Below are 12,491 nucleotides of genomic sequence, written 5' to 3'. Positions count from 1 at the left end.
GAAAGCAAAGCCTTCCCTTGGCCTGCGTGACCACAAAAGGCAAAGGAGGTATATCTCTTGACTCTGCCTGTTTTACCTTTAGGATTGGTACCCCTCTTGTTTTGTAGACGTGTGAGGGTTGAGTAGGTGGTTTAGCCACTACTCATCATTGTACTTCTGTCGGGCAGAAGTAATTTAGTCACAGGTTGTCAAGCTCAAATACCTGTCATAATACCTTCAGCCACCTCTTCTGCCTCTCTCATCTCTGACTGCCTGTCCGCCATCCAGGAGTGGTGTGCCACCAATGATCTCTGCCTTAATGCCAGTAAGACCAAGATTCACCTCATTGGAACACCTGCTCCCTCCTTTCCTGTCACTTTCTGGCCGGCGTCCCTTGACCCTCTTCCTGCTCCCACCTGTGAGGCTAAAAACCTCAAGGTCCTCTTCGACTCCACACTTTCCTTCTCTCCTCAGATCTCTGATATCTCTAAGAAGTCACACGACCAGCGGCACCTCCTCAGGGGTATTCTTCCCTTCCTCTCCTTCCCCCAGAAGCTCATTGTCTCCAGAGCTCTGGTTCTCTCTAGGCTGCACTATTGCAACAGCATCTTTCTAAATATGCCTGCTGCTACTCTGCGCCCTCTGCAACTCATCCAGAACAGAACAGCAAGACTTGTCCTTGGACGCAAGCCCAGGGATGGTAGCTCTCCAGGACTGAAATCTCTGCACTGGCTCCCAGTGGCTGCGAGGATTAAGTTAAAAACTCTCTGCATTGTCCACAAGGCCTTCTGGGGTCTGGGGCCTCAATACCCTCAGCTCTCTTCCTAAATATCTTCCTTCTCGAGCTATTCCCTCATCCACCTCCTCCCTCAGGGTCATTCGCTTCTCCAAGAAACGAGTTGGTGAAGGATCTCTTTCCTCGGCTGGGGCCTCCCTCTGGAACAGCCTCCCTGAAACTTGAGGATAACCATCTCCGGTTGCGGAAGCACCTCAAAACCTTTCTCTTTCCTTATGCTTTTTCTCCTCCTCTCCCCTGCTGCCTTCCTGGCTGAAACAGAAACTGCACTGGTTACCTGGCCACCCTCTGATCTTGGGCCCAGGTCCCCTCCCCCGCCTGTCACACACCTGCACTGCCTTCCTGGAAACCCTTGCACTTAGGGACTGTTTTCTGTATCCCTACAGTTCCACTACCAGCACTTGACACCTGATGTCTGCACTTACCCTTGCAACTGCCATCAGCTGGCCGTACTTTACTTATTGTTTAATATGCTTTATGCCATGTACTGCACTTCCCCCACCCCCTTCCCATGCACTTGCACAATCTCAATGATACCTGGTCTAGTAGGATCGTTGTCTGTCTTCCCTCTGTTCCCCCTCCCTTGCCTCTTCGCACCTTGAAACACTTGGGTATAGCCACGTTATAAATGCCATATAATATATCATATCAATTAATGTTATGATGTCGTGCCCCAATTCCATGAGGGGGCCCAAAACAGCATCCACTTGTTAGCGTAAGGAGGACAGGCACTCTCACCCCATACCCCATTTCATAATGGTCACAAATACTGCATATTTGATGGTGCTCTCCAGATCCATCATTTCTGGGGTCTCTGCTTTGTACTCAGACCTGGCAGCATGTCGCCCCCACTATTTTGCTGCATGCTTCTCTGTTAGCTTTTTTCTGTCAGTCACAGAGCACACTTGCACACATGGCACATGTTAAATTCCTCTTGTTTGCCAAGTGGAGTTAACACACTCAATGTGGTGGATTGAAATGGAATTTCTCCAGCACTGGTCCAATTTGTACAGCTGTGTCAATGCAAACTATAGGGTGGCCTCCTCTGAACAATCCACACCTCTAATCACTTACAATAAGGAAATGGACATTACCCTCACGAAACACAGTACCCCTATAATCAGAACCTATAAGCCCGAAACTACAGCTATGATGGGGATGGGTTGTGATGAGGGATACAAAGCTTGTATGTATTGTTTGGCTATTTGCCCACCCACTGACTGCTCATGGCCATTCTAATGGCCATTCTAACCCACTTCCTGTCCCTCACAGCCCAAAACACATCCTCTGGAGATCTCTTTGGACTAGCACTATCAAGCAGTAACAGTAGTGCCAGCCAGTGTTATTTGAAAGCAGTCTTCTAAGAGTTATTGGCTAAATTACAGTTGTAAATGTGTTGCTGTTGTAAAGAAAATGTCTTAACCAAATGTGCCTACAGCCGCTTGATTTATAAGAAGTATACTTGTCCTTCACTGAAAAACAAGAATTGGCAAAATCAACAGTTTTTTTCTTGTGTATATGTATTAGATATACATTTTCCAGGCACTGCTAGTATATGCCTAGGAGCTCGTACCAGTTTGCAGCTTCCAATTAGTACCATTACTCCATTGCTTGGGAAATGCCTTTCTCATGCAAACACAAAGCCCAAACTGTTGACTTTGCCAATGCTTGTTTTTTAATCATATGATCAGTCCAGCCGACCACATAGATGTAAACAGCACCATGCTCAGAATGTGGGTAGAGAAGCATGGAGACAGGCAATATTGCTATTGGTACATGCAAGGACGTCCTGTTATGTGAAATGTTGGCTTTTGGAACTTCAAGCGGCCTAAAGCCCTTCCTGCGAGCCTCCTTACTTTTCCTGTTCTCGGAAGGAACTGATGATCATTTGAGGCAGAACTCAGAAGAGAGGAATTCCTAACCCCAATAACCCCTAGAGCTTCTGGCCTAGGGCTGCAAACTGTGGCCCTCCAAATGTTTTGGACTACAACTCCCATGATACTTCTCCATTGATCATTCTGAATAGGGCTAATGAGTGTTGTAGTCTGTAACAGAAAGGTTGTAGACCCCTGAGCTAGACATTATTAAACGGATAAACACAGCGTATCTGATTCTGTAGAATATGTACCTTACAAAGATGCTCACATTATATACCATATTTTGCATTACATTTTTAGAGTGTGCTCGCCCCTACTGTATCTGAATCTGTTTGCAAAATGTAGTTTGATTTCTAGGGAGCATTACAATTTGTAATTAAGAATGAAAACATTACATGTAAGATTCAATTGGAAAAAAGTCAAGATATATATATATATTTTTTATAACACGCCTTATACCATCCCCGAGTTCGGTTTCTAAGCGCGGATCCAGGATTCGAATCTCCTTTGCGTTGCGTGGTCTTGCTTCCAAGACAAGCGTTGCCCCTGTGCTATCTATCCTCCGTTCAAAGGGAGGATACCAATGACTGATCTCATCAGGGAATCGATGAATGCCAATTTACTTTACTATATTTAGGGATTAATGAATTCTGCCATGCCAGCTGCGGCCTTCCCTTCTACCATGCCTAATGCGCCCACTTGTTTTCTGTATTTTTTCTCTTCCTACTAGACTTACATCGGAAATGTAGTCATCTCAGTTAATCCCTACAAGCCACTTCCCATCTACACTCCAGAAAAGATTCAACAGTACAGGAACTGCAACTTCTTTGAGCTGAAGCCACACATGTAAGTCCAACAGGGTTTAGTGCTCCCTCACAATGTGGGAGGAATGTTCGAGGGGTGGGGGGAGGAGACAAGCAAGCAAAGGAGAAACTATTGCTAGAGATCACCACTCCAGGTATGTGCAACTCATCCAGTCCTGTATTTATTATTTGCATTCTGGTATCTGTAGCCCCGCTTTTAAAATGAAAGAGATGGCATCCTGCATGATCTTGGGCCGATTTACCCGACAGGGGTGTCATGGTGTCTCCCAGCCAATCAGGGAACTCGGAAGACGGGCTGTACTTAATGGTATTGCCCGCATTCCAAGCCTTCTTAATAGTGTGAGGCCACCATCTTCCCCCTGGAGCAGTTATGCCCTCACTGCGGCATCCCCTCCACCCCATCACCATTTCCAGCTCCCCTCGCTACTCGCCTCTCCCGTCCAACCCTGGCCCCACTTATTTACGCCACCATGGAAAGGGAGATGGGACTACATGTATTCCTTTCTCCTTACGCCCAAAGTGGTTATTTTGTTTTGTATTTTTTTTTAAAGTTGAGAAACAGAAACATGTGGCTTTTCAACTTTAAACAATGCTATTAGCAAACCGTAGAGTTTGCAGTGGTGCTAATAGCAATAAGCGACCCTGTGGCCGGGCCTTACTACTCAGGTAATGGCGCTAGCGCATGCCTCAAGACCCTCGCTTTGCTTCAGACTGTAACCCGGGCCCGAACCATTACCTGACCAGTAATGCCCAGCCAGGTCTGGGTTTATTTCTTAATTAAAATGGTACACCTTACTCATAAGTCTGTGGATTCTAGATATCCTAGTTGCCGTCAGGAAATGTCTGAATTTCTGGTGGTTGACAAGTGCATCGGGGTCGTAAAGATATGCTTATGGAAGTTGGAAGTTTGAGGGGATCCTCCACTCTCCGCATGCCCTTTCAGGAGCCACTGTTATGTGCTGAACACTTTACCTGTATTTCTACATCAATGTCAACCAAAGAACTGAACTCGGTCCAGGGTTCCTGCTGGTAGTAGCATCATACCACCTGGATGTTGTCGGTCTGTTGCATCCTGCCATTCTTACTGTGCATGTTATGACATTGTATATCTTTAAAATGGAAGATTTGTTAAAGATTCTGTATTTTTTACTTTTTGCATAAAGAAAGAGTAATAAGAATTCACACCATGAACTGTCAAACTAATGAAAGGTTCCTTGCCGCACCTCCCCACCCAGCAACTCCACCTCCCCTCTTTAAAGACTGATAACAGCTCAGAAATGACTGAAGAGAGGGAAATATTGGTTTCACTATCAGAGGCCATTGATACTGATTTTTCATTAAAAAAAAAACAGATCATACAATATTTCACACCACCATGAATGTAGACCAAAGACAGGTAAGCTTGTCTTCCACATTGCCTCCATTCTTTCAACGTGCCTGAGGTGCTCTGTTTGCAGTGTGTGAAAGCTATCCATCTTCTGGCTGCCAGAGCCAGCCTACCTCCACTTTGCACCCAAGAGGGGGTCTGGAGATGTTCTATTCCCAGGCATGCTAACAATTGGGGTGGAGGGCCGAGGGATGGCAAAATGAATGTTTCTAATCAAACTGGAAACATCAGACCAAAACCAGTGGATTACATGAGCATCCCAAAGGGAGTGCGCTTAAGTATCGGCTAGCACAGCCAGAAGAGTGATCTGGCAGTACTATGCAATGTCGCGGCGTCCCACGTATGTAAAACATTGTTAGATATAGGCTGTGTTTGGATCTCTGGAGCTCCTAGGCCATTCAGGAAGCCCCTTCCTCTAAAGCTCCAGACTCATTTCCAGTTCCATATCCCTTCCCCATATTTTCTGAAAGTGCTCCATTGGACCTTCCATTGGAGGACTGAATAAGCCCATTGTATATTGTCTTTTAAAAGTCCTATGGATACAAATTATCTATCCAAAACCGAATGATCCTGATCTGGAGTGCTAATATACAGCAATCTAGAAGCAATGCAATGCATTACTATGGCGTTACAGCGTGACAACTCAAGCGAAGCAAGGGCGTCTAACTATTGCACCGGAACATTAGCCCTGGTATAGCCCGTGGAACAGGTTAATAATGCCATTAGCACCCCAGGTTACCAAAGTGGTAACTGGGGTGTTAAAAAGAAAAGTATTTTCATTCAAAGAATGGGACGCGTGCAGCGTCCCGTTCATTGAATGAAAATACTATGCTAAGATGGTCGCCATGGTTGAAGGTGGGCTCTGTACAGAGCCCTTCTTCCCTTTACATGGCAGCCAAACAGACCAAGGAGAGAAGCTGCAGAATCAGTCAATAACTTTATTTCGGCCATTAGGCCATAAAAGTACATCATGACACAAATAAATCAGCAACAACAAATTAAACATTTCGTCCATATTATAAATTAGCCATAAACAGTGCCCCTGTCCCCGAATTATCTCCCCAGAGGAGCACACTTCCATTGGTAGCTCCTTCGCATGAGTGGGACAACCCACTATCTTCTCGCTTGCCACATCATTTTTGTCCTGGATTAATTGTCCAATGTCCTGTTCCCCAAGGGGACTATATTGGCACCACTAAGCACAGGCCTGCGGGAGCTGTTTTTGGACCCCCTTTTTGCCCTCCTGAATGGCCGGTGCCTGCCCCTTGTACCCTTCTTTCCCATATTCTTCCAGCAACAGTAGGAGTAGGTTTTTGATTGACACCAATTCTGACGGAACAAAATGACATTTACATGCATGAGTCCCTGAATCCTCCACCCCATCCTGGTGAGCGGTGAGCGTTGGTACTAGGCCAGGGTAGGGAGATGGGGAGGATGGTATCAGGATTAAAGCCACCATGGACCCCTGTTAGTTTGGTCGTCGACAGGAGTATTCATTGGGCCACGGTTCGTTACTTTGCGTTCCAATCAGGGTACCTATTTTGCTGCTGATTACCATCAAAGCAGTTTGGCTCCCCCCAGGTCAGTTGCAGTGCACTCCTGAATATTAGAAGTGCCAGTGGAGTTAAAATGGTCTAGCGGAGATTGGCTAGAAGACAGACCAGCGGGGGTGCAATACTTGTGATAGTGGTCGTGGTGGCTGCTGTAATACCGTTAGTGTGGAGTTTCGAGCCTCCTGTGGCTACAAATGAAAAGGGTCTTTCCAAGGCCAGGGGTGTCTTGCTTAGCTGTTCTCCGGGCATTATTTGGCTGGCTGTGTCCTCAATATCCCAATGCATAGTACCACATGGAGCATCCAGATGCCTACTGCTGGAGCCTGGGCTGTACTTATTGGCCTTAGTGGCCTGCTCAGATACTTTGCCCCCGCCCACGGATTCAGGCTTACGGGGCCATTGGTGGTACCAAGAAACTGGTGAATTTTACTGATAAGAACAAGAGCCTCCCCTACATGGACACGTTATGCTCTGGAATTTGTACTCTTCGTGCCCACCGGCCACAAGTAAATGGTTTCCACAAGCACCCTGATGCCTGAGGGTTTGTGTGCGCTATATAAATGCAAAAAATAAATAAAAATAAAATAAATACAGATCTTGAGAAGTCATTTGGCTGGTTCTTTACTGCACGAGAAAGTGAAGATGAGGCAGTAAGGATTTTCCTCCGGACAGTTAGAGTTTTCCTTTTGGGTGAGATAGGAGGCATGGGCGGCCAGAAAGCTGGCGGAATAGCTGAGTATTCAGAGGGTGATGAGGTGGGGTTCTTTAGGTTTATACCGCCAGTGGAGGTAATTTTAGCTCTAACTGGTTGCGTGACCAGGTATTCATACACATGTGGTTGCCGCAGAGTTACAAAGTTACAATGCTGTAATCCCCCCGCCCCCTCCCGACTCCCTCGACCCTCCCCTCGCCTGCCTGCTCACCTATTCAGACATTCAAGGATCTTTCCAGAGTCATTCTGCCTACAGCATCCTCTTGTCCTTTCTCTGGGTCAGCACGCTAGTTTTCCGTGGAGCAATACCAGCACACAGGGGCCCACTGCAGCTTCAACTGCGAGGGATGTAAACAACACCCTGCGGACAACAAGCACCCATGCCCTTGACACCCCTAAATTCTGTATAAAACATTGTTAGATATAAGCTGTGCTGGGATCACTGGGGCTCCTAGGTCATTCAAGAAGCCTTTACCTCTAAAGCTTCTGGCTCATTTCCAGTCCCATATCCATTCCCCATCTACCTATCTATATATAAAAGTGAAAATGTGTGGGTTTCTGGGTTTGTGGCTTTGCGTATGTTCCTTATACAATTGCACACTGTTTCACAAATCTGCACCAGATTTTGAACAGTCACCTGTTAGTACCTGCCGGACATTACTGGCTGCATGACATCTGGACACCCCACCCCTTTCCCCGGATTTCAGCAAAGTCAAAATGTGATTACTGGCTGCATGACATCTGGAAACCCCACCCCTTTCCCCGGATTTCAGCAAAGTCAAAATGTGATTACTGGCTGCATGACATCTGGAAACCCCACCCCTTCACCCCACCCCTTTCCCCGGATTTCAGCAAAGTCAAAATGTGATTCTGGCTGCATGACATCTGGAAACCCCACCCCTTTCCCCGGATTTCAGCAAAGTCAAAATGTGATTAGTGGCTGCATGACATCTGGAAATCCCACCCCTTTCCCCGGATTTCAGCAAAGTCAAAATGTGATTACTGGCTGCATGACATCTGGAAACCCCACCCCTTTCCCCGGATTTCAGCAAAGTCAAAATGTGATTACTGGCTGCATGACATCTGGAAACCCCACCCCTTCACCCCACCCCTTTCCCCGGATTTCAGCAAAGTCAAAATGTGATTACTGGCTGCATGACATCTGGAAACCCCACCCCTTTCCCCAGATTTCAGCAAAGTCAAAATGTGATTACTGGCTGCATGACATCTGGAAACCCCACCCCTTTCCCCGGATTTCAGCAAAGTCAAAATGTGATTACTGGCTGCATGACATCTGGAAACCCCACCCCTTCACCCCACCCCTTTCCCCGGATTTCAGCAAAGTCAAAATGTGATTCTGGCTGCATGACATCTGGAAACCCCACCCCTTTCCCCGGATTTCAGCAAAGTCAAAATGTGATTACTGGCTGCATGACATCTGGAAATCCCACCCCTTTCCCCGGATTTCAGCAAAGTCAAAATGTGATTACTGGCTGCATGACATCTGGAAACCCCACCCTTTTCCCCAGATTTCAGCAAAAGTCAAAATGTGTGTGGGTTTGTGGCTTGGCGAAGTGTTGATCCTTATCCATTCCACATCGTTTCACCAATCTGCACAACATGTTACGTAGTTACCCGTTAGGACCCTCTGGACATTACTGGCTACATGACATTTGGACACCCCACCCCGTTCGCCGGATTTCAGCCCAAGTCAAAGTGCGTGTGGGTTTGTGGTTTGGCGAATTGTTGTTCCTTATCCAATTCCACACTGTTTCACCAATCTGCACAAAATGTTACATAGTTACGTGTTAGGACCCTCTAGACAGTACTAGCTGCATGACATTTGGACACACCAACTCTTTTTCCCTGGATTTCATCATCTTCCACATAAGACATTTGCCCGAAATCAGCAAAACATCAATGTGGTCATAGAAGGACCGGTCCCGACAAGAGGAACAAAACTCAAGGCCCAGGCCCTAGGGTCAGATTCAGGATATGCTTCCGGGCACAGTTACTGAGTACAACTCAATCTATACGGTGGTGGATGCCGATGAAGACGTAAACTATGCAACAGAATTCTTCAACTCACTCCACCCCCCTGGAATGCCACCACATCACCTTTGACTGAAAGAGGGGTCACCCATCATGCTGCTTCGCAATCTCGACCCACTTAGGCTGTGTAATGGCAACAGTGTTCACCAGGAGGGGAAACAAAAAATGTTGTTTATAAACAAGCCTTCCAATGAACATGTACTACAGTAATATTGAACTTTAGGTCCATAGTTGTTGGCACCGTCTGCATCCTGTCATCTATCATGCTGCTCAGAAATCTCCATGCTCTCACGTACAGTTATACGTTTCAGAATTCGTTTTTACGAAGAATAAATAGTGTTGTGTAGTCTTTATGAGAAAACATTCGAAAAAATGTAGTGATTTTTTTTCCTTTCACCTTTCTTGTGGAGCCTTTCCAAAAAGTGTAAAGCTACCTTAAGGTATTTCTAACAAATAGTACCTTTAAGAAAAGAAAATTCTGGGCACCGCCGGGTATATCAGCTAATATATATATAAAATGCACTTACCAACATGGTATGCTGGGTTTAGATGAATGTTGTGGCCTGTCATGAGCCTTCTTAGAGCAGTAGGAGCGCGTCAATCTCATAATGTTGTGGCCTGTTAGTGAGTATATTCCAGCATGGCGGTTGGGTCAAAATGGTAAAGAATTTCCTTAAGAATTGTGTAAGTGTTGCCATTTATGTAACTTGTTGTCGAAAAGTATTCATCATATTTAACCAAAAGATAGGCTTAGCGCAACCTTGGGTCGGCTTATGAAGTTGCTGTATTGTCCATTGTGTCACCAATCTGCCTTTCTTAAGCTCTCATTGAGCAGAATATGTGTTTCACGAGAATGTGTCCGTCAAGGCAAAAAGGTTTTTGGTAAAAGTTGTTGTCTGGTAAACCCACTTCAAAGCCGCACATTAGGCTAACATCCTAGAGCCTGATTCACAGAGCGTTTCCCTATGGGTTTGCGCCATTATAAAATGCTTATGTGAATCAGGCCCCCAATGGGAGTCGGGGTATCAATGATGTGTAATATTCCAGGCTTACCACTGTTCCTGTATCGCACACAAATCTTAGCGGTCACATTATTGAGTGCATTGGAATCAGCGCGTCTGTATCTGCTGCTGTGGCCTCCGAGCCTTTTGAGGCAATGAATGAAATCAAAATTGTGTCCATCACCTCATAGGGACATGTGTTGAGTAACAAGATATAGAGTACGTCTGGATAGCCGCTAAGAGTTCACCTGGAATGTTAATTATGGCTGTTTAGTGCCAGTCAAGGCCTAAGTAACAGGGTACACACCATGAAGGCATCCATAATTGCACATTGATGGTCAAGAGTGAAACCTATAAAAGCAGCGTGATATCGAAAATGAATATGCCTGACTTCTCTTTAATAAAGAAAGATAACCGAATGCCCGTCGTAAAGGAGTCCATGATTACACATTAATGGCCACAAGTGCAACTGGTAAAAGCAGCGTACCATTATAGAATGCCGCGTCTAACCTCTGTTTAGAGAAAAAAAAAGTCAGCTTGCGAAAGCGCACGCAGAAACTCACCGCTACGGCCGGGCGCCATATTGTTTTCCACTAAATTATATACTGTGACGTAATGCGTACGCATCATGCGTGCCAACGTTTATTGTCATGCAGTGGTCGGTCCTGAAGTATTATGGATACTGCATTCCTATTATGTAGAGTAGCTAACATTGCAGTCAATATCAAGGCTATATTAGATTTTTTGTAGTTACGTTGTAAAAAACTCACAATTATCAGCCTGATTCATGGAATTATTTGTGTGAAAAAGGCAGATTTGCGCGCCTTTCTGGCCGAAAATCCCTGTGTGAAGTATAGGGATTTTCGGGCAGAAAGTCGCGCAAATCTGCGTTTTTCATGCAAATAATTCCATGAATCAACCTGTATATGTCATATTGGTACGGGCTCCAGCAGGGCAAGGGCCCGGAGTCAATCAAGAGGCCTACACACACAACACAGGGGGGCATTGGTAGTGATTAACTGGCGCACGGGCGGCTGTGTGCGTCTTTTATTAACTCGATAGCACGTGTCCCACGTGTCACTACTCACGTGACTTTGGCACGAGCCCAGGAGGGGCTTAAGTCACAACATCCCATGCCAAGGGTAAGTATTCAAACAACAACAGGATCTAATGCTCAATGTAATGTGGAGTGCGTGCATGGCAAAACTTTACATTACTAATAGCTACAAACAAATGAAGATCAGGCAGGTCAGATAACTTACATTTACAAACCCAGCCCTTTGGCACTGGTCATTGTTAGCACCCAAAACTCTTTATTAGTCCATTGTCATGAGGGAAGGGGCCTGTGCCCTCTGATGGCAGGCAAAGCTGCACCCAGGTGCACCAAGGACCACATCCGCTGCAGTACTTGGTGGCAGTTCAGGGAGTTTCACAGGGTCCACTTTAAGCATCCGAAAAGATGCAGGACAACTGTTTCCAGTCCCTTCCTTCCCCATTTCTCTCTCACGCAAACTTCTTTCTCTGCTGATGGCCAGCTGTGGCTGGGCCACACTTACTGGGGAGAATGCTGCAGGCAGCATGCCCAGGCCGTGCCATGTTTACCCTGCCCCATGCGGGAGATGCCCGCCTTACTGTGGCGTGCGCTGCAACCTTGCAGGGCCTGTGTTTCTTCAGCGTGTTCTTTACCCTGTGGGGGTTGCTGGGCCCAATGTCTGGCCTGGTGTCCGATGCCTTCCCCCAGGTAGGACTGTCTGTTGTTGGTCCTTTTCGGGCTCCCCCAGGCAGGAACAACTGGATGGTAGTAGGTAGGTGCTTTGCTCTTTTGCTGTGTCCGCCCTCAGGAGGGAGATGGCGGTGACAGCGTGCCAATCATCTCCATATAGGCCCAGCCGCAGGAGCACCCTCTCAGTGTAGGGCTGTGGCTGGGTTATTATTGCATGATGGTCGGCCAGCCCACCAGGTGGGTGGCTGGTCTTGGTGGTAGTAGACCGGCCTTGAGGAGGCCACCCCCAATCCAGGCTCAGCAGTGCTGGGATCCGTACTGCCCGATCTATTATTTTGAGGAATGAGCTTAGGGTGGCCAACTGTTTGATAGTCTTTTGTAGGAAACTTGACCACAAGGCGGTGATGACGTCACAACGTCATTCACCTTTGGCCCGCCCCTTTTTGTAATGAAAATTTGTTGATGGCTCTTAATTCCTGGCTTAATTGAAATGCAAATGGTTTGTCCTTGGGAGGTGATGGTCAAGTTTTTTAACTGCAAACATAACGGTCAGTACCCCAGGAACAAAGCATTAGCATTTGAGTTAA

At 46.4% G+C, this 12,491-nt stretch overlaps 1 protein-coding gene across 2 annotated transcripts in view; it reads left to right on the top strand.

The window, feature by feature from the left end:
• The window catches only part of MYO1A (myosin IA), a 331,231-nt gene that overhangs the window by 89,416 nt on the left and 229,324 nt on the right, over nt 1–12,491 (top strand). For both annotated transcript variants that reach the window (XM_069653548.1, XM_069653550.1), the window contains exon 3: nt 3,383–3,498. In XM_069653548.1, the coding sequence (XP_069509649.1) occupies nt 3,383–3,498 (116 nt within the window). The remainder of the gene's footprint in view (nt 1–3,382; nt 3,499–12,491) is intronic.

This window comes from Ambystoma mexicanum, chromosome 3q (genome assembly GCF_040938575.1).
Source record: "Ambystoma mexicanum isolate Mex_15411 chromosome 3q, UKY_AmexF1_1, whole genome shotgun sequence".
NCBI lineage: Eukaryota > Metazoa > Chordata > Amphibia > Caudata > Ambystomatidae > Ambystoma > Ambystoma mexicanum.
The sequence above is the reverse complement of the archived record's forward strand: the minus strand, read 5'-3'. Positions and strand labels throughout refer to the sequence as shown.